At 38.8% G+C, this 22,063-nt stretch overlaps 1 protein-coding gene across 2 annotated transcripts in view; it reads left to right on the forward strand.

The window, feature by feature from the left end:
* The window catches only part of LOC136427893 (myosin-IIIb-like), a 31,111-nt gene that overhangs the window by 8,098 nt on the left and 950 nt on the right, over positions 1-22,063 (forward strand). The window contains exons 10-31 of one of the 2 annotated variants that reach the window (XM_066417108.1): positions 116-238; positions 2,699-2,799; positions 3,332-3,418; positions 12,186-12,251; positions 12,641-12,757; positions 13,140-13,251; positions 13,663-13,739; positions 13,908-13,973; positions 14,454-14,573; positions 15,123-15,208; positions 15,570-15,617; positions 15,942-15,989; positions 17,130-17,221; positions 17,677-17,841; positions 18,147-18,256; positions 18,646-18,725; positions 19,094-19,213; positions 19,541-19,630; positions 19,862-19,979; positions 20,732-20,773; positions 21,136-21,228; positions 21,656-21,778. In XM_066417108.1, coding sequence (XP_066273205.1) covers positions 116-238; positions 2,699-2,799; positions 3,332-3,418; positions 12,186-12,251; positions 12,641-12,757; positions 13,140-13,251; positions 13,663-13,739; positions 13,908-13,973; positions 14,454-14,573; positions 15,123-15,208; positions 15,570-15,617; positions 15,942-15,989; positions 17,130-17,221; positions 17,677-17,841; positions 18,147-18,256; positions 18,646-18,725; positions 19,094-19,213; positions 19,541-19,630; positions 19,862-19,979; positions 20,732-20,773; positions 21,136-21,228; positions 21,656-21,778 — 2,084 coding nt within the window. The remainder of the gene's footprint in view (positions 1-115; positions 239-2,698; positions 2,800-3,331; positions 3,419-12,185; positions 12,252-12,640; positions 12,758-13,139; positions 13,252-13,662; positions 13,740-13,907; positions 13,974-14,453; positions 14,574-15,122; positions 15,209-15,569; positions 15,618-15,941; positions 15,990-17,129; positions 17,222-17,676; positions 17,842-18,146; positions 18,257-18,645; positions 18,726-19,093; positions 19,214-19,540; positions 19,631-19,861; positions 19,980-20,731; positions 20,774-21,135; positions 21,229-21,655; positions 21,779-22,063) is intronic. The other variant, XM_066417109.1, reaches the window with a different exon arrangement.

Genomic DNA, 22,063 nt, shown 5'->3' on the forward strand with positions numbered 1-22,063 from the left:
CTGAGAATCCATTGTAATTACTCATTCATGACTGGTTTGGACATTTTGACCTGTTTTTAAAATCTAAGGGAAAGCATTCAGCTTATATCAATTGAAAGTTTTGTTCTGCTACCAGCATTAGCAAGCAGAGATGCTGTTTCCAAGGCCTTGTATGGACGACTGTTCGGCTGGCTGGTCAACAAGATCAACCAACTGTTGGCTCCCACAGACACCAGCATTGCAGAGCTACAGCAAATAGGTATGACCAGTCTCACACTGTGCTTCACTATTAGTTATATCTATATGTCTTTATCTCTATGCTTGGTCTAAATAGATTTCATGGCATAAATAGACTTCCTGAGTTTAGAAGGAAACATATAGACTGAAGGAAAACATACATGCATTGAGTGCTATGCTGAACTTGAAGTGTGCTGGTCATGTTTTTAAATCGGGGATGATGTGAAATGATATCAAAGCTGTGAAAATGATATTAGACCACTGAATAAGTTCTGAAGCTACTGGTGTGATACTGTAGTCTTTTATGTGTGACATTGTGAGCTGTTTGTGACGTATTTGTTAAAAACTGATCATGTTAGAGGCCTAAGGAAATGGTCTAAGGGAATGGTCTAAGGGAATGGTCTAAGGAAATGGTCTAAGGAAATGGTCTAAGGAAATGGTCTAAGGAAATGGCCTAGATAAAGCCTCTAACATGATCATTGTGCGGCTTTTAACAAATGCCTCACACTTCTACAAAAAAAGAGGTATACCTCGGTGTGGGATGGCCCAAAATGAGTTCCCAGGTCATCTTGAAATCAAATCATGAACCTTCCAGGTCCATATTGAATACAGGACTGGTGGGATTTACTGGCTATGTGATTTAGACAGCATGTGAAGAATTTTATTAGAGGTACTTGTCACATATCACAAAGGAAATGGCAATAGACCCATACCACTGATTCATGGTAATGGCCTGTGGAGTATTGATTCCTGTATGACGCATGAGATGTGTCCCAATGCAAAAGTAGTCCATACATCTATCAGCTTGCTCACGTTTTTGTGTCCTCCATTATTCCTCATTTTCTTATTCAAGGTCTTATGTATCGAAAAAGGGGTCCCATATTGTCTGTTCAAAAATGATGTACAGCTGTATTATAAGACAGACATAAATGAGGACAATGTCATACAAAATGGCTTCTCTTTATGTATCTATACTGGGGGAAACCAATGTCTGCTTTCTGAAAAAAAATCATAAGCATTGTTACAAAACTTTCTACATCAAACATTGATTAAAAAGCTTTCACAGGAGAAAGACAGACTCAGCCTGTTTAAGGCCTGTGATACCTTTTGGCTAGGTTAGCAGTTATATGCACACAACTTTTGATGTATCTATCTGTTTCAACAAAATTTGGGCAGGTGATGTAAATAACAAATATTTAGAATATCAAAACAAGAAAATTTTCAATCTCCTATATTTGGGGTAAAAAACATGTGGTCGTATCAATACCCAACTTTGCAGACAGTTATCATTAGTATTATAGGGTACTTATATATGGAATATATCTGCAATTTTACATGCTGTACAATGATTTTGGTCAGAAATAATAATTCTTAATTTACTGCTCTGGTCAAGCTTTATGTATAAATACCCCGCCGTTTTCGCGCCATGCCACATTCCGGGAGGCCGTTCGAACATGTTCGGACGGTACCATTTTGCAGCTTCCACATGGTCCCTTTTTGTTGATCGCCTCTACTTATGTCAATATTTGATAAATATTTGATCAATATCTGTACTCAGTCTGTTATCATTCATAAGTCCTACCAAAAGTAGTTAGTATGCCAAATATTTAGCAAATTCCTGTTTTTGTAATATAACGTTACATTGTACCCGTTTGGACCATTCTGAAAACGTCACAGTCTCGCAAGGTTACCTGCGGTCACTGAGCGGTTCGAAATTCATGTTCGACAGAAATTGTCACAGGCCTTAACCTGCCTGAGGATGAAAAATTGGGAATGAAATATTGCTAGGATTGTCTGTTCAAGTTTGGGCAGAACACATGCATTTAGATATTTGCCAGTCCATCATTGGAGGAGATACTCGGGGGAACAGCCTCTAGTGGTGGTGCTGACCTTGGTGCTGATAGCTTTGTAATGTGGTCCTCCATTATCAGTGTAAGACAATTCCTGAGCCCCAGAAAGCAAATCCTGAGGGAAATGCATGGAAAAGGGGGGATTGCTTGCCATATACACATAAGTGATAAATCTCAGCTTCAGAACTTATGTGACTGCCACCCCCCCAGGCACTTCAACTTATGACACTCAAGGCAGTGGCTTGTTTTGTTACTTGAAAACTGAAATATTGTGCCACAACTTTAGCCACATTTGTGTGTGCAAGTTTCAGGTTACTTAATATACAGTATTTTTATTCTGCTCTACAAAGAAATTTGTGGAAAAGTGCAGTCAGTTTTTGTATGTATAATATGAAGTAGTCATCACTAGCATCATCATCATCATCATCATCATCATCATCATCATCATCATCATCATCATCATCATCATCATCATCATCATCATCATCATCTTTGATACTACTAGCATTGTGCTGATGATGAGCTCTTTCTACATAGGTCTCACACCTTCACTACAATTTCAACAGGATTTAGACAATACCATGTGTGCAGAAAAAATGTTTTAACTATTCTAATTGTTTAAACTTTCACAGGGGTGCTGGACATATTTGGCTTTGAACATTTTGAATACAACAGTTTTGAGCAGCTGTGTATCAACTTGGCCAATGAGCAGCTTCAATACTTCTTTAATCAGGTAAACAAATGTGACATTCTTTATTTCAGTTTTTCACAGAAGGATATAAGGTTGACACAGTGTTGTTTTGATAGTTTCTTTACTGTTACAGCATGAGTAACTTAAACTTGTATACAAATGGTAAAATTTAGCTGTAAATTATGTCCTCTTTATCAAGGCTATATTTTCTGTGGTTTGCCCAAACAGCTCTACCTTTTTATCAAAAATAGTTGAAATAGGTAACCAAGCTGGTGTATTCTATCTATGAAAAGATAAGAATATGTTCTTCTTTTCATAACGTTATCGGAGTAACAGCTGTGGTAACCACCTAGCCCCCCCCCCCACTCAAAAATGTTCAATAATGTTTTCAGTTAATTGTTTACTAAAAATGTTCAGTTGTGTTGTAATTCTTCTGCTCTCTCCTCCAAGGTAATCTCTCCCTCCTTCTCCTTGGTTGTCCCCATTCTCTAGCAGCCTTTTCATAGACCAAGTAGTTGGAACATTTCAAACAGAAATGTCACAGGGCATTGCATGATTACTGATTTGTTTGCAGCACATCTTTCTACTGGAGCAGGAGGAGTACCAGAGAGAGGGGGTCAGCTGGTCTACCATCACCTTCACTGACAATAAACCTGTGCTGGTTAGAACTGGTTTTATTTTATTTGTTGGTTGGAATCTCCAATGGGAGCATGGTACATTACTCTTCCTGTGTTTGTACACACCTAAAACATCCAGACATCTAATGCACTAACAAAGATACATGTATAACAGGGGAAACTTAATATTCAGTAGTGGTGACCCAACAAAACAGAACAATAAACATTTCAAACTTTTCTCCATTCATTTTGATATTTCAGGCCACATCTGCCTGAAATTCAGACTAATCTTTTATAATAAGTGAACACTTATCAAAACATAGTAAGACAATTCCTTAGTGTTAATCTCCTTAACAGCCACACATGGGAGAACAAAATTAGCAGTGCTAAGCCCACTTTTACCTTCTAGCCAGGGGCAATTACTGGACTTCAATTACACAGTGGATTGGCTTGTCTTGATTAAAAATTCGAGAGATACATGCAAAGGACAGTAGTTACATATCTGCTATTAACTTGAAAACCATAAAACATCATAAAGAGGCGGTAAATGTTGCAGCATTCTGTTGAGGCTTTATCTACTACAATTTCAAATGTCAAATGTAACTACCACCAGAGTTCTCGGGTTTGTAATTGACAGACCTTTCTTGTATTCTACATGTACATGTAATTTATACAATGTAACAACATTCACTGAGGAAATGTCATGACATTCAGTTTAATCCATACATGTTGCATGGTCACTGTGTGAATCTCTTGACATTTCTCAAAGTCTGTTCTGTTGAATATCTATTTCCGTTCGTGTTAGTTTTATGATTGCTACCTTTTCGAGGTCTTATGTGGGCCATCTGCTCCTTGTGTAGAATAGCATAATACCAGCCAAAGGTGAAGTCCATAAGAATGTCAAACAGGAAAAGGAAAGTGATCTCGAACCAGTTTGGCTCAAATGAACTCAATGAACAGATGAGCTAATCTTCCACTGGTCGTGACAAAGAAGACAGACGCTATGTACAGTACTTACAGGTTCATTGTACCGGGGAAATTCCCCTAGCTCTTTTGACAAGCACAATGAACAGTGGACCACGGCTTAACGTCCCGTCCTAAGGACTGCAACCCTTTCCGGTAGCATGCATGTGGGGTGAGCGACACAGCCGGGATCAAACCCGGGCCTTTTAGTTCCAGAGGCAAGATAGCTAACCACTGGACTACGCACGCTACGCACATGTTGTATGTCTAAAGTAATATATGTCTAAAGTGTTGAGTGTGACAATATTGATGTCACCAATGTGTTAGTGTCATCTCATTTTCATTACACCTTCAACAAGCATGAAAGAGCTCATACATGTAGGCAGTGGCCTTGTGGTCCATGGCACGGTGGCCTTGTGGTTAGGGTTGTTGACTCAGAACCTGGAGGTCCTAATGTTGTGCCCTTGGGAAAGAACCTCACTGCAATGTACTCACTCCACTCAGATGTAAACGTGTACCTTAAGCTTTGGTTAGGGGTGTCCCTCAAATAGGATGTTCAATAAAGGTTCTTTGTTTGAGGAAGGCCACACCTCATGTTTAAAGAACCCACTACACTTATTGGAAAGAGTAGGGGTCCATCTTGGTATGAGTGTATCAAATATTCTTTACTTTTGAGTAAGCATTTAATTGCATTGTGAATAAAGCCAGTGTCATTTGCAGTATTTTCAATATTATCAACACTTGGAAAAATAAGCATTACCCTAGTCAAACTGGTGCTCACTGCAGCACAGATGCCTAAAGCTTTAATGCTGCTGTAAGGCAGCATCGATGCCGACTAGCACGGTGATTTCACAGCAATTATGGCTGTCCAAGTTTCCCTCCCTAACCTGTCAACCCTGCAAAGCCTTGAACCAATTAGTTGGAATAATGCCCCATCGATGCCATTTTCCGTCATGGCAATTATCTAGTGGTCATGCTCCATCTTTAGATCAACCAAGGAGGAAATATGAAACCCCCTTGTACCCACTGGTGCACAGCTGTTCAGTCTTATAGCTAAAATGTAACTATGGTTTCGAAGAAACTATATTTTGCTACTTTTTAAAGGAAGTTTATAATATGTTTGATTATCAATGTTGATTACGAACTCTATCATGTCTATATATGAACTTGACAAACTTCTTGAGGATTATAATATGCTAATTCCATGTACAACGAATTGATATTTGGTATGTACATGTCACTGGCAAGGGGAGAAAGCCCTCTGGTCTGTGCTTTTAGAATATCTATAGAACATGGCCACCCTTCCTCAGTTTATCAGGAGCAAGGATTTCTTGTGGATAGATCCACATAGTCCCCCTATTAGTACTACTGTAAGTAGTAGCACCCACTGTGATCATGGGTTGCAGTCACCAGTAGCTGTTTGGGGACTACCAGTCCTCTATTTATCTTAGGCTAACAGGAAATGACAGATGATAACAAGGCATTGTGACAGAAATGCCCACCCATGTGCCTCTAGTGACTACTTAATACAAATGTAGGTGTTAGTGACAGGCTTTCTATTTTCGTACCATTTTCTTCCACAACAGTCACACGGCTATATACTTAATTTTGTAGGTCCTCAGACAAATGTTCCATGTAACTGGGAAAACTGACAAGGGGTACATGTGTAGGTCTGTATCTATTACTCACTAAGTTAGGAGTCCTGACAAATGTGACATGTGAAAATAGTCAGCCTCACAAGGGGTTCATGGGAGCATTTCTTATTATTCATACATTTGTAAACGCATATATTAACCTACCTTTTTGGGCTGAGCAAGAATTTCTCTGCAAACTTAATGAAGAGTTGCATCATTTTTGTAACTCTTTCAGTAAATGGTTACACATCTAGCTAGACTTTTCACTGACTTGCATATGAAAGGGATCAGTGTGGGGGGGGGGTGACCTAGATGTAACACTGTACTAACAGCAGTGTTGTTGTAGGGAGTAGGGCAGGCTGCATGGAATACTTATCAAAAAGAGCAAGGGGAATTTCAGGGAATTCTGTGATTTTTCCCTCCTAGATCATCACAAAGTAAGAAATGTGTCTTACTGTGTAGGAGAGGGAAACGATTATAGACTCCAATTCCATTCTGAGAAGATTGAAAGTGTTGTGTGATAAGGCTTCAATCTGAAAAGCAATTAGGTTTTATAGAATATGTAAATCATTTGTGTATATTCAATGACATGTATTCGTAGCATAACAATGATCTGTGGGGGCCCTTTCATGTCATCTGGAACACTCAAATGGAGATCCGAATAAAACAAACAAACATTGAAACAAAACAGACAATCTTCCTTGGCTAGTATAAACCACCCCATTACTGACAGCAATTATCAGAAACCATAAGGGAGTCTTATCTGAGATGATGGGGACTATCAATACCAATATATTGGAAGAAAAACATCAGATTAACCACGGCCCCATGGGAAGCCTAGAAGCCTTCAGTACCAACAACATGCTTAGGGTGGAGTTTGCAAATGAGTTTCCCTCCCTAATCAATTAGAAAGCTATTAGCAAATCATCTCTATCCCCTATTGGTCAAACTATTCTAAATTGGAGATTGCAAATGACTGAAGGCAGCAGGTTCAGCATGAAGTCCTCATGGGGTTAGACAGCCACCTTTGTAAATGGTTACACTGAGATAGTCATGCTTGACCTATCCCATCTGGCTTGAGAAAACATCTCTGACCATTGACCTGGATTGAACTACCCAGCTACCAGCACTATGACACAGAAAGGAGACAAAGCTAAGAATTAGGCCACAGCAAGTGAATTTAATGGATACATCAGCGCTCGCATTGATTTTCGCCTGATTTTGAAATAAAAAAATCAAGAATTTTTTACCCCTTTGCAAAGGTCAAATATACCGAAAATGGGGTAATATGTTTCAAACGTCTGTCAGAATGTGGGAATGATGATTTCGAAGTGTGCAGAGCCCGCATTATTTAGTCACAATCAGTCATGAAATACTCAAGCGAGTGTGGGTCACTAATCTGTGCTTCATGGTGTTTTTCCACCATAAGACTGTATTTCTTAACAAATACATGTATCTGTATACAAAGCCATTTGAAGGAAAATGCTCCTCATGCAGCCACTACCTGTAATATAGAGCTAGAACACACAGTTAGGGCAGGGACCAACAAGCCTATATCTGGTGACCTGTGAAACCACAATATGACTAACTAGTAGAGTACCATGACAGACCACCTGACATGCATGTCACATGGTCTGTCATGGTACTCTTACTACTAGTTAGTCATATTGTGGTTGAAGTCCCACATTTGTTAGCTCAACTGGGGGGAGGAGGGCTTGGTTATGTTTTATGTTCTGTTTGATGTGGATTATATGTAGTTTGGTATATACTTATAATGAAGAGATTATTGGTCATCATTTGATTTATTATGAAAATGCACTGCATCTAAACGTGGTCAGAGACAAGTGGTTAACTCATGGCAACATATATCTCTGTAAGTTCTTCTGTCAAATTAATGTGACGCTCCTACTAATAACTGCAAAGTAACATTTTCTTTACAATATTTCTTGACAAAGTTGCCTGCAGTGAATAACTATTATAGGGGAACTATCAGTATCCAGCTAAATGTGAGAGTAACTGACCTTGCTCAGAAAATGTCACATATGAATTAGCCAATTGGTCTACAGACAAACAAGGCCTTATTAGGGTTAAATGCGCTATGTTCACTCCAAAGTTTTTGAAAAAAAAATCTTCTTGCAGTCAATTTCACAAACAGACCTGCATAGCAAAATTATGTGATTTCGAGATTAATTAAAATGAGGTAGATTATGAACTGACGAAAGAAAACGTACTCTCCAAGCAGAGCTAGGGTTTTGGCTGTTTTTAACGTGTTTTTAGGCGTTTTTGTCATGCCTTCTACTTTGTCATCATTTTTGTTGTGTCGCAAACCCAAACTTGGGTTTGCGACACAACAAAAACGATGACAAAGTAGAAGGCATGACAAAAACGCCTAAAAACATGTTAAACTAGAGTTCCACAAACACATTATCTTCGCCAAATAATCAAGGCTTATTATGGAAAGTGATTTATATTTACGTGCCTATCACCCCCTGCAAATTTGATCATGCACCATACCATTTGGACGTTATGATTGGGCGAATGAGTCCAGTTAAGATAGGGTTAAAAATCATTTGGTGGTACATGACTAGTATATGTGTACAGTGTGCTGATATATCTTATAACTGGTCCTGAAAAAATTTGAGTATGTTGATATTATATGGGCCACAAAGGTTCGATATGGCAGTGTTGAAAGTTGAAAGTGATGATGAAGTAGTACAGTCAATACATATGAATAGAATAAATCTGGCACGTTTTTAGGTGTTTCTAGTCAGGCTTTCTATTTTGTCCCTATTTCGTTATGTCGCCAACCGTGTTGAACAAAAATGCTAAAACTGAACGCGTCAAAAACCAGCAGGACCCACACCTCTGCTTGGAGAATTGTTTATTTATTTGAGTCTATGGTGCGACAGTTTCTGTTAATATATGAAAACAGTGGGGTTCAAGTGCCATCAACTGACATGTCAAAAACTGTTACTGAGTCTCCAGGGGTTCAAGCGCCAAAAAACGGACCAGTCTAAGTGGTTCCGACCTTTTAGCCTAACGGTAAGTACATTGGGGATGGGATCCGGTGGCCCAGGTTCGGTGTGAGTTTGAATCTCGGGAGCCACTGCACTAATGCCTCTTGTGTTTCACATACACTGACAAGAAGGTTCATAGTACTTTTTTTAGTACTCCAACTGGGGCAAATCTGTGGTGACCATATTGAGGCACATCACTGAGTCCCTGGAGTTCTCACCCTCCTATTTCTGCAATTTCTATTCTTACAGAGGGCAAATATCTGACGGTACTTGCATGTAACTCAGATCTCTGGTTTTTGTAATTACCGGTTATGTTATGTTATGTTATGTGATGTTATGTTATATGCTGAGCTGTCATATATTCTGCTCTGGAGCTGACATGCAATATGTGATAAGAAACATTTTATGACATCTCAGGCTTGCTTACTCACATTTTTCTAGACATAAAGCATTATTCTCAGTCAGTCTTCAATCAACCTATAGTATAGGGATGAGTCCTTTTTTGCCACTGGACATCCTGTGACCGACACTCGTTTGGATTTCTTTTTTTAAAAACTCTATCAGTTACTCTATAATACCCCAACTAGTTTTACTTGTAACAGGCGACACAATGTGTGCTGGTAGTCCACAAACCACAACTTCACAAGGGAAAATTCAGTTACAGGGGTACATGTAATTTAGGGGTCAAATTAAGTATCTTCTTTTCTTCCTTGTATGAAATATAAAAATGTCTGCCTACTGCATTGTCCTATAGATTGCACATGCATGATCCTATTTTTTTTCTAATGTCCATTTTGGAAACCTTATCTATTCATGTGCCGTATAAGTTTATTCTTTAAGAGCTAAGATCAAAAAGATTGTATATGCCCTCAACAGGATACAGTCTTTCAAAGATTCAGGGGTACAATGTAATTGTAAAATTGCCACAGAAAAAAACAACATCATCACAACTTGTGATGATGTTTTTTTTATTACAAACTTCCCGCCTGCAATCCAGCCCTACTTTGCTACCATTCCCCCTAGTTCAGAACGATATGTTTTTCCAATCAGGGAGCTCCCTGAGGGAGCTCAGGCTAGCAGGAGAGTGACCCTTTGGTCATCCTCCAGAAGGCCTGGCCTATGCTCCGCCCTCCTGTCATGTGGAATTTAATCTATATAAAATTTATATAAGTCTGTTTCTTAGTTACCACACACGTTTCCCTCCAAAATTTTGTGGTATTCGTGATGGTAGGTAGACTTGTTCAAGGATTTGTATTTGCTACTTACAACCATGTCCCGTTTTCACCCCAAAATGTGAAGAATACGTCTTTCTACTTGACATCGTGGTGTAAATACACAGATGGAGCTGTCTCATTAGCGTCCCCTAACCGCTGGCCCTGACAGCTTCATCTCCCTACTGGGACACCCCAGCGTGCCAGGCCTGACCAGATAGTAGGGCCCTGTAACATGTTATCCTGTATATTTCCCACATGTGAGTGCTTGCAAGAGACAATTCTTTTCCAGAAATGTCAACAACAATAATTTATATGTATATATATCATGTTATACCTCTAATGGTAAGATATTACTGTAAGTCCAAAGTGCCATTGACCTAAATTTGTAGTACCTTTATCATTTTAAGCCTAAGTAATATGTACATTTTGCACATGGGATGTTTATGCATACCACTAAACCCACACCAACAAAAGAATGATTAAATATACATTCTGGGAAGGCTATTTAGGCTTCATTATTAGTTCATATCTTTCAAGACTACAATGTCACTTGACCAGTAGCTGGTATAATGTTACCAGAGATGTGTTTTGTTCCAACCAGAAAAAGGTTTGATAAGGGCGTACACATACACATACTTCTCTCCACTGCAAACATAACAGGCATATGGCTGATCTGATAATCAGGACTTGCCCCTCTGGTTGGATATGTATCATAGGACAAGCAATCCTCAAAAGCAATGAATCAGATGTGGGGACTAAGTTCTTTGCAGAACATTGTCACTAAGTTGTACATTGTACATGGCTCACCAAGCTATTCAGTTCCAGGTAACCTAAAACTAACCATATGTCCCAAACTTAGAAGTGTGCCCTGTCGATGCCATTTCCTTTCACGGTAATTAGTTCTGCTCCACCTTTAGATTGAGTAGGGAGGCATCTCTTGTCAGGAATAGAAGACCAGACTTTGTAACAGTCTGAGGAGCCAGAATGATAAATGATGATTAATGACCATCAGAGTAAGGCAGCATCGATGCCAAATTACCAAGGGAACTGGACTGTGAGGGCATCGATGCCCAATGTGCTGGGTCAGTCCGGCATCGATGCCAGACCTGTGCAGCACTGAGCAACACTTTCGCAAGGGTTAGTAGTAGAAAGACTATTTCAAAAGTAATTCCTGGCAATATCTATAATTGTGTTCATGTTATTTGCATAATATTCATGGTTTGTTGTTAAAACCTGCTGATCAACAAATCTTGCTCAGTGTCACTGACGAAAAGAAGTTGATGCTACTTGAAACGTCTTACTGTTTCCAAAATCACATCCAGTTGCTGCTTTTTTGGCGTATTCCTGGCAATATTATGGTAGATTTGTGTGGCTGGAGCAATTCTCCTATGATGAATGCCTCTGATACCAGATTATTTCCAGTGCAACTCTGACCCCTGTGTCTGAATTAGTACCTTGGCCTCCTTAGGGTATAGAGGGGAATACTGATGACGTTGAGAAACATGGAATTGGGTCATGATGTTGCAATAAACATGATCCTCTTATTAGTTGTTCATCTGTTAAGGCACACTGGGAAATTTAAACCTGCAATAGGTCAGAAAGTTCTCACATCAAAGTCAATCATTCCATCTGCAACAACCCCCAGTGAGCAATATTACTATAGATGGGGTTCTGAAAGAAGACTTCAATCCATCAAAGCTTTGGAGCAAAATTTAATACAGCACTATTTTACATGCTATTTCATTAATGAATGTTGTCAATGAAGGTTGTAATGATTTTTTTCAAAATTGAGTGTGGGCAAAGATATTTGTTAATTTGAAATCTCTAAAAAGTTACATTTAAAGATGTGATTTGCTTTGTATCTATGAACAAAGCAGAAAAATGATGTTTTGGAGCCGACTCAAAGAAAATCATTGTTTCTTTTCCAATGGATATATATGTATTGTTGTCAAAGGTTAGGAACAGAATTTTTTTTTTCTGCAGGATCTACTATTGGCTCGACCTATTGGTATACTTGCCCTTCTGGATGAAGAAAGCCTCTTTCCTCAGGTAAAGTTTCAAGATAGAAATGATCACATACTTGATTTTCTAGGTAGAGGTCCAATGAACTAGCCTGGGTGCAATCGTATTTCTACCGGGGTTCCTACATTCTATGTAGGTGCCTCGGTAGAAATATGATGGCACCCAGGCTAGAATGAACCTGTATCAAGTACTGTGGCTAGGGCTAATGATGCACCGATTCAATGTTCAAACCATATCATCTGAAAAAGACCATAGCCACGCTGCGCTGTGTGACATTGGTTACAAAACATTTTACATATCAAAACCAATCAATGTCTGTGAAAAGACATTATGAGAATTCCAATAAAAGTCAAGAATAAGTGTGAATGTATTACATAATGAGCATTCATCTCGTATATCACATTTTTTTGCGGTAGGGTACAGACCTATCACTTCTGCAGAAGTTGAACCAGAATGTTGGCAGCAGTGCTCACTTCACTACAGGGAAACAGGCTAGGAGTCCACTCTTCACTATTACACACTATGCAGGCAAGGTAAACATGTCTACATTATTTCTATACAGTACAATGCATGTTTGAGTGACATGGACATTTTCCTCAGAGATGACTTTAAGTTTTGACTTCTTTAGCTTTTGCTAGCTAGCAGTGAAATATAGCTTTGCTGTGGCTTGCATATTTAACCACGCACACAAGGCACCCTTACTGACTTCACAATAAGTGTGTTGGGTTCTTTTATTATACATAATATTACATAAGTTTGTCGCTTGTGGCTAACATATGAAGCTCCCTCAAACACAGGGCTGCCATAATGAGTATTATCTAACAAAAATGACAAAAATGAAAGAAAGCATTATCTGTGTGTATCTGGTTAAAGATCTTAGTATATTTTCCTTGCACTACCTGCTTGCATTGCTAGGTGGAGTACAATGTGACAGGCTGGCTGGAGAAGAACAGAGACACCCTGCCCTCCAACACCATGTCACTCCTACAGCGCAGTTGCAACCCTCTCATCAACACCATCTGTAATGGTTAGTTTGCATAAATCATACTTTGTACTGTGATCAATTGCCTCCTAACTGTGGAAGTGTGAGTGAATTCGTCTTTGTCAGTCTCTCACGTTTTTAAGCACTATTCTTCTAGCAGAGGTGTCGATTGGGGGGACTAAAGTTGCCGTAACTTTTAACGCTTCTCTCCCTCTGTTAAAAATTCTGGCTGCTCCTCGCCCCTATACAGAATCTGATAACGATACAGATAGAATACACCGAGATTGGAACCTCAAACCTTTTGCAAGTCCTAAACTGCACAATAATGAAGGGACAATTCAGAACCTATTGCAGAATGTGATTGACCCTTGTCCTGACAATTTCAATGTCATGTGTGCACTTAATGCGCAGCAGCTAGGTGGTTAAGCAACTTTTCTTTGTGCATTCTTTTACCAGGAAGCATCACTCGGACTGGTACACTTGCACTTCAGCACAAAACCTCCAAGGGGCGCCGTCTCAGCAAAAGACCAGCGGTAGGTAGATGTTCAGTGAGGACAAGGGAAGATGTAGTAGGAGGTCTACCCTATTGTAGCTCAGTTCTTTAAGTCAATATGTGCCTCAAGCTAAGGTCGTCTATTAGGCCATTTTCTTATTTGCAATGAAGTGTTATGATATGAATTTTATGTTGTGATCCACTATAGGGTAGACAAGTTGGAGAGTTTGGCAAGAAAGGAGGCAAACAGCTCACTTTGGGTGGTCAGTTCAAGGTATCTTTTAAGCTTTGGCTTTTTATTTGAATACATTTGATACATTTGCACATAATCATTTGAGCATACTTGTAATAAGTAAAAAATTTGAAGGGACCCTTTGTCTTTCATGTTCTACTATCTGAGTGATATTACCATTGCTTATAATAAACAGCTGATAACAAATACTAGTTAGCCATTTCATTTTGATGCAATGAAAATATTTTTCACTGAACTTACAAGCACATTTAAACAATTGTGTACTATGAATCAAAGAACAGCATTATGAGTTTATATTTGTCACCTACATGTAGAGCATTGGGAGTGAATCAAGAATAAAGGATTTTTTTGTAATACTAGCCAAGGATTATTTTCAAACTGCCCTGGGTATGCGCAACTGTAGTCGCCAGCTGATATCATGTCCTATGGTGTTCTAATCTAAGTAAATTTTCTGATCCAATCACGAGTTTCTGAACATTCCATCCATCCTGCTGTGTACAGAACTCCCTGACTGTTCTGGTGGAGAGGATCACAGCGGCCCGGCCTCATTTTGTCCGCTGCATCAAACCCAACGGCCTCAAGCAGCCAAACAACTTCCAGGATGATGCTGTGGCTGCTCAGGTTATCTCCATATTCAATGTTTCATAGTGTAGCTAGTAGTAGTAGGGACTGTAGTAGTGTCCAGTATTTGATTGTACTGCTGCCGGGTCCCTGACACATGAAAGTAAAGGATCTAGTTTTCACTCAATTTTACTGTATTATAGCATATCATTAGCTTAAAAAGAAGGTTATGCTTTTATGTGCCTGTGTTTGTCAAACTGTGCATAACTTAAGAAGTTGCAGATGGATCTTTAGATATTTGGTAAATTTGTAGGTGTTGGCAAAATGAAGACATGGTTAGATTGTGGGCCCAACAACAGTAAGATTAAAGAAGAAAAATTAGACATCTTTCTATACAAGTTCCAGTTTACTTTGAGCTATCGTCCCTCTAGTCAAATGCATGGTACAGACAGGTTCAATGAAAAGTAACTTCCGCTCTAATGAGCAACAGCAGGCTAAGATTTTAACTTTTCACTTTTGGTCTAGAAACATAATAACCCCTGCAATCCATGGAAGTAAAAAATTTATTAAAAAAATTGTTTTCTAATTTTGTTCTCTCTGCCTGGCCAGCTGAAGTACATAGGAATGATGGAGACAATTCGCATCAGAAGAGAGGGCTATGCCCTGCGCATCCCCTTCCAACAGTTTGTACAGAGGTCAGTACAAAACTGTCAGTTGGCCAACCTATGCAGCTGTCTTTCAGTGTAACACATTACAGCTAAAAAAGGGTGTGGAGGTGGCTTTTATGTTACATCATGGGGAGCAATTGAGTGTATATTAAATTACTGCCCATCAATCTGATAGATAATGACACTGCGTAATGTGAACAGGTCAGGCATGAAGTAACTTCAATTTACCATTTTTGTCTCTAGATTAAGCCTGTACTGTTTTTGACGGATAATTTGATCAGTGACCATTTCTTGAATTATTTACTCTTATGTTCCTGCAACTTCATGTTATTTTCATTGGAATTTGTCTGTGATTCAATAACAAGATTTTGAACTCTTGTGACCTCAGGTACAGAAGTTTGGGGGACATTGCCCACATACCAGAGGACCAACATGGGTAAGTACAAGTTCTGTTGTGGTATGGTTGGATCGTGTAATGCATTCCAAGTACGACATAGTCATTCAGCACCAAGGACAGTGTCAACAGTTAAGAGAATATAACAGTTAAGACTTCAGCACCAAAGACAAAGACAGGATCAGTATAAAGAGCATTTAGCTGCCAAGATAGAGATAGTTGATACAAACCATTTGCAGCACAAAGCAAATATACAATCATATTTTGCTGAAGAGTGTTTGTATTTCATCATCAGCGATGAAAAAAATGTTGTTTCAGTGCAAATAGCATTCTCTAAGCAGTGATGTTAACCCTTGTTGCATCCAGGTGCCAGAGGATACTAAAGGCTACTGGATTGTCTGACTGGCTGATTGGGTAGGACAAATAGATATCAAAAAACTTTCCTTTTTCTCTCGGTCATTCCTTGAAAGAAAGCCTATTATGATATTCCTTTACATTCTATTTCTTCTTTGACGAATCTTGATTTACTCCATACAAAAAAAAATCAATCATCACAAGATGGATAACACCCTCCCTACTTCTTTTCATGCAGGACTCTCTTCTCAAAACCTTTGATCCTACACTGAGGGTAAAGATTTCAATATTAGATTTCTTTTATGTTGAATTTACTGTCCCCATGTCTACCCTGTTTTACATGTACTGTATTTGGCTCATTACTTCTCTCTACATTGTATTTGCCTAGCTACAGGTAATGTCAACTATAGTGCATGCCACATTCAGGAAGTCTTCCTTTCTGTGTATGTAATGTTGCTAAAGTGACCATGACAGCCAAGGTTTGTTTTCAATTGTACAACATAGAATACTTGTTTGTCCGAAGAATACAATCATGCTAGACATTACTTAGACAGGCTGGTATTAAGGTGACCTATAACCTCAGCTGAGGTAAATGTTGATAATAAATTATCATATAGACAGGCTGTGCAAACCACAAGCCTCCATTCCTATTCCTTATTTAGCTACAACAATAAACATCGGTGAATGAAGAAAAAACCATGCATTTAAAATCAGCCATTAATGCACACTTGTAGGAATGATGAGGTTTCAACTTATTAACAACATCAGTGTCAGTTTGAATAATGACAGTATGATAATAACTTAAATAAGTGTTATGTTTACAGTGACATAGAGCCTGAAGGCTATTTGAACATGTGTTATGTTACCCTAAACACTAAAGGGAAAAGTTGGCCATTAACCATTAATTGGTTTTTGAATGAATCAGGGTTGTCTTCATGACTAGTCCCTCCGTCCCGGGACAGAAATTTGCTTGTTGTGACAGACAAAAATGTCACCCATTCTTTCCCCAAAAATATCTGAATTTTATGATGAAATAGATAAAAATGTACTTTCATAAGCTTAAAATAACAGATTTAACAGCGAAAATCAACACCATGGGCTCTCCAACAATGAGTAGGACGGAAAAAAGTTTAAAACTGGAAACAACCCAGGAATGACTGAAACGATTGTCTGTCTGTCTATCTGTCTGTCTGTCTGTAGGAAGACTAAGGTGCTGCTGAAGTGGTGGCACACAGATGAGCTGGCCTCCAGGCTGCAGAAGGTGGAACAGGCTGCAACCTGCATACAAACAGGTCAGCAGCTACCCAACATTACACACATATCATATCAATGTGTTACTGCAAGAAAGAGTGGACAATTCTGTTATTTAGGTGTACTTTTAAAACTAGCTATTGGCAGTTATTCATAGTCATTATTCAGACTTCTTTTAACCGTCTCCCTGCTGCCTAACTCTGTAACCAATAGGGACTTTGGTGCCAAACAGCTACTTCAGTGTGCTAAAGATTAATTATGTCAATTCTGAAAACACTTCTGGCACATTTATTAACCAGCTATTGATTTGGAAATGGGAGATGCAAGTTGCAAACTTATTAATACAATAGATGGGTATAAAGGTCTCACAGAGATTTAAATCCAAATTGATTGTACCTTTCAGACTTAGCATCTTATTATAGCAAACCTAACAATGTTTAGTGTTTCTCCAGTTTGAACAGAATAGCAGGAAGATGTTTTTGTCATGTGATTTCAGGTGTGCGAGGCCTCCTTGCCCGGCGGAAGGTGGCTCACCTGAGAGAGTTAGCCAATAAGCAGGCAGCAGCAGCCATAATGTTCCTGAGCCACACTGAGCCACTCATAGAGGATGCTTTCCAGAGGCAGCTCCATCTGGCAGAGAGGGATGAAACTGCACCACCACGTGGGTTGCTGTTTTCATACCTTGTAGTGCTCCTGTGGAATTTCCTTACGCCCCCTGCAAGAATTCGGCTAAGCTTTTTCTAAAAGTTCTTCTAAGAAACCAGATGTTTATTCAAAACTTTATGTGAAGAAAAACACATAAAAGTAGGTTTGTGTGAGATTGAGGCATTTTATCGTTCTACTTTCTACTATGAGCACATTTAGTCACAATATTTGACAGCTGCGTGACACATACATGTACAAAAATTGTATTACTGACAGGTAGCACAGCGGTACTAACACATAATGTATATCTTGAAACTATAGTAGTAGCAGGTGGAATGACAGCTGAAATGACACCTGCAGATGCAGCAGCTGTGCAGCAGGTGGCAACCAAGATGGCTGACATACATCTACAGGAAGATGCACACACTCAGGTCTGGAGTATTCCATCTAAAGACACAGTTGAAATTTTTCTGGAACGTCTTATTGCTACATCACTTTTCTAGATTAGTTTTTAGTAGTTTTGTTACTCCTTTTTGATTGTATGTATATTCTTAAACATTCTCCAATTTGACTGGCACTTGTACTTGTTTGTGATATGATGCAGCAATACCCCCAAAAAATCCTCCTAAAATGAGCATTGATGTAAAAAAAGGATTGAAAAAAGGATTACTGGTATCAATTGTCATATTACTTACTACTTTTTAGCATGACACAGCTATAGTTCTGCTATCAATGTCACCCTGGCCCTTCTTCTTGCTGTTATGTGAAGTGAAGGATTGTTGAAGCAATGTGTGTGTTGCTGTCTGTTGTGACACCCCAGGTTGAAGAGAAGGATAACCTAAGCTCTGATGAGGAAATTGTGGAGGATGACTTTACAGGGCCCATCAGCAGCAAGAACAGGTAGTTTGACAGCTAGGACGGCTTGGGCATCATGCAGTATTACAATGTTATAACTTAAGTACATAAAGACTATACAAATTAGCTGACTTACAAACAAAAGTATGTATGGTAGTCTCAATTGTGTTTCTAACAGGCTAAGGATAGCTACAAATGTGTTTGATGTCAAAGTTTTCTGTAGTTTTGTTTATGTGGTGTTAGTGCTGCCTGTTTACATGTCAAGATATAGAAATTTCAAATAATGTTAATGGTTTGAAACGGGCCTCAAGAAAGCATAATGATCCTTTTCTTTGCTCCTCTTTCATACCATGGTAATGTTTATGTGTACTACGTTATCTACATGGTATAAAAACGTGATGACTCTGTTTGAGGTGGGGTAAGGAGGGGACGAAGGCTGCATCTGTGCGGTGGTTCAGGGAGACTCAGCAGAAGGCTGTGATGCAGGACAGCGGCACATTTGCACCCTGGTTCCACGGGATCATCACTCGCAGGTGGGTTCTTCTATATGTCATTATCTGTCCTATCATGTGACAACATCTAAATCTTAATGTGAAGAACTTTGTCAGGCTGTTCTTATGTTTTACACCCTTTACCTTTAGCTAGGAGGTTATACTATCACTACAACTGAATTGTTTGCTTGGTTTATGAGCATGATACTGACTGGTATGGATCTTTGTTATATTTCTTTAACATAATCATTAGCCATTAAACATGAATGCATTTTTTTTACAAAGGATTCTTACATACATGTATATCTGCATACAGATATATGTATCCATCCCAGATAAACTGCTTACTTCCCTTTGTTATAAACATAGGGAATCAGAGCGGCTCTTACAGGAGAAGCCCCTGGGTTGTTTCCTGATCCGTGTCAGCGAGAGCAGGTTTGGCTACTCCCTGACCTACAGGTGAGCTCTGACCTATGACCAACAACAATATCTACCAGGTGAACTCTAACCTTTAACCAAGAAAAAATCTAGTAGGTGAACTCTGACCCTTAACCATAACAAGTCTAATAGGTGAGCTCTGGCCTTTAACTGGTCGTAAAGCTACTCATTCTAATTTTAGAAATATAGGCTCACTTTTTGCAATTTTTTTCCTGCATTTTCATGATTGTATTTCCCAATTGTCCTCTCCAGGATATCGAGCAGGTGTAAACACTTCATGATTGACCAGCTGCCCAGTGGCAAGTACGTGGTTGTTGGGGAACCCAAAGTTCATGCGTCCCTGTCAGCTTTAGTAGACTACTACAGGAAGGTTTGTCATACAAAATATCATGGAAGCTCATCTGTGTTGGTAGTAATCATGATAGTACAAATTGCTAAACTTTCTTCCAACACGAAGGTATACACGGATCAAATTTTCAATGACCGCTGTGTTCTTCAGGATCAATAATGACCAGTCACTTTTGAACTTAAACTCGCAAGAGTTAGACACCTGACCTTACTGACACGTGCCTTTACGGATACGTGACGTCAGCGATTGTTCAAATTAAACGTGCCAGGAAGTTTATAACGCCCACCGTCTCTGTTAAGTGATGGTTTAGCATTGTACTAAGAAGGTTTGTCCATCCTTGTAAAGCCTCTCAAATATTACATAGAAGAATATTCATTTGGAAAATAATGTTCTTTTGACACAACCTTAGGAAATGTTACATAGCCGATGTTTTGGCAACTCCAAGATTGAAAAATTTTCCTAGGCTGTATCAGAAGACCATTATTTTCCCATGACCAGTACTTAAATCAACCTGATGAATCTATCTAGTAGACTGCAGAATCAGTGAATATTCCAATACAATCAAGAATTACAATTATGGTTGCCTCTGTTACACAATGCTCACTCTTTGGTTAGAGTTATTGAGAAAAAACAAACTTACGTTTATCTTATCAAGAATTACAATTATGGTATACTAGTACTGTAACAGTAACTTTTCCACCTTAACAAAATATTCACACTTTGGTTGCAAAACAGAGAAAATGATAAAGTTTTTGTCAATTTTTAAACTTCAGAACCCTTTGACTGGGGACCTCCTAACAGAACCTTGTGGCCAGGTGAGTTGTGTCTTTTACATAACAATCCTTTTTTTCAGCACATTTTGTCAGTCAAGATTAAAAACATTAGATCATTTTGTTGGAAAGAAAGAAAGACGTTTGCATTTTTTTTAAAAACTGATCGGAGGGGTAAGTCAGCATGCTTGAGGTTAATCTAAAATTAACTTAAAACATTTCTACATCACTCTTAACATCTCTGATGTCCTACCGTCCCTATCTAAACTTCCTGTTTATGCTGATTATCTTTCTTATCATAGATGATATTTGCAACCCTTTTTGCCATGAAATTCCTTAATATACACAGAGTCTGACTTGAGTCAATGATTGTTATATGTAAACCCCAGTATATAATTGGTTCTCAGGTTGCGGGACATGAGGACTATGCTGAACTTCTGATTGGGAACCGTTACAGTCTGGTCAGAGTAGAGGAGGAGATCCAACCATATGGAAGTGCTGTAAGATATCTTATGTTATTGGAGCTCAGTAATATCTACTTTTCCAGGAGAAAATGTTATAACTTTAATAAAGATAGTATTTGTTCCGCCACATGTATTCATCTGTAAACATACATGTAACATATGGTAACATTGTAGTAACAGAATCATTTCTAAGAAATGGAAAGACAAGCAACACTGTTTCATCAGTTGTAGACAAACTACAGTATCAGCCATGTTACACTGATTATATTGCAAATGTAGCAAAGCTTTCAATCTGTCATAATGGGAAAGTAGGAATCAAAATCTTTAAGAAGTGCTACTGGCCATGGTAACATACTCACGCTCATGAATACACCCAAACCTGCACATCATAACCTTGCGTGAAACACAGTGGAATGCTTATCATGTGTAGTTGATGAAGATATATTATACCCTCTGTTTTCAGTTACATAGAGATGACTCCGCACCCCCACCCCTGCCAGAGAGAAACTACACTACACTGCGTGAACCAGACAACCAGCAAGGCATCAACAAACACATGCACTACCAGACGCTGTTGAAGAACCAGGTATACATCATGTGTATGATCCTGATATAAATTTCCGTTCAAATATCCAAGTGCCTTGGGTATCCATCCACTAACAGCTTAGTTTTATTACAATGTACACACTTGGCACTAGCATAGTCCTGTAGGTAGATGGGTTGGGGGGGGGGGGTCTTTAGGATTACCTTAATCTGGTTTGACAGTTTAAAACTCTCTTGTTTGATGATTGATTGTATAATCTTAAGTTAATGATCCATATAAATTGAAACATTCATATCATTATCAGTTAATAGATTTTTATCAGCAAGT

This window comes from Branchiostoma lanceolatum, chromosome 2, assembly GCF_035083965.1.
Source record: "Branchiostoma lanceolatum isolate klBraLanc5 chromosome 2, klBraLanc5.hap2, whole genome shotgun sequence".
Lineage (NCBI taxonomy): Eukaryota > Metazoa > Chordata > Leptocardii > Amphioxiformes > Branchiostomatidae > Branchiostoma > Branchiostoma lanceolatum.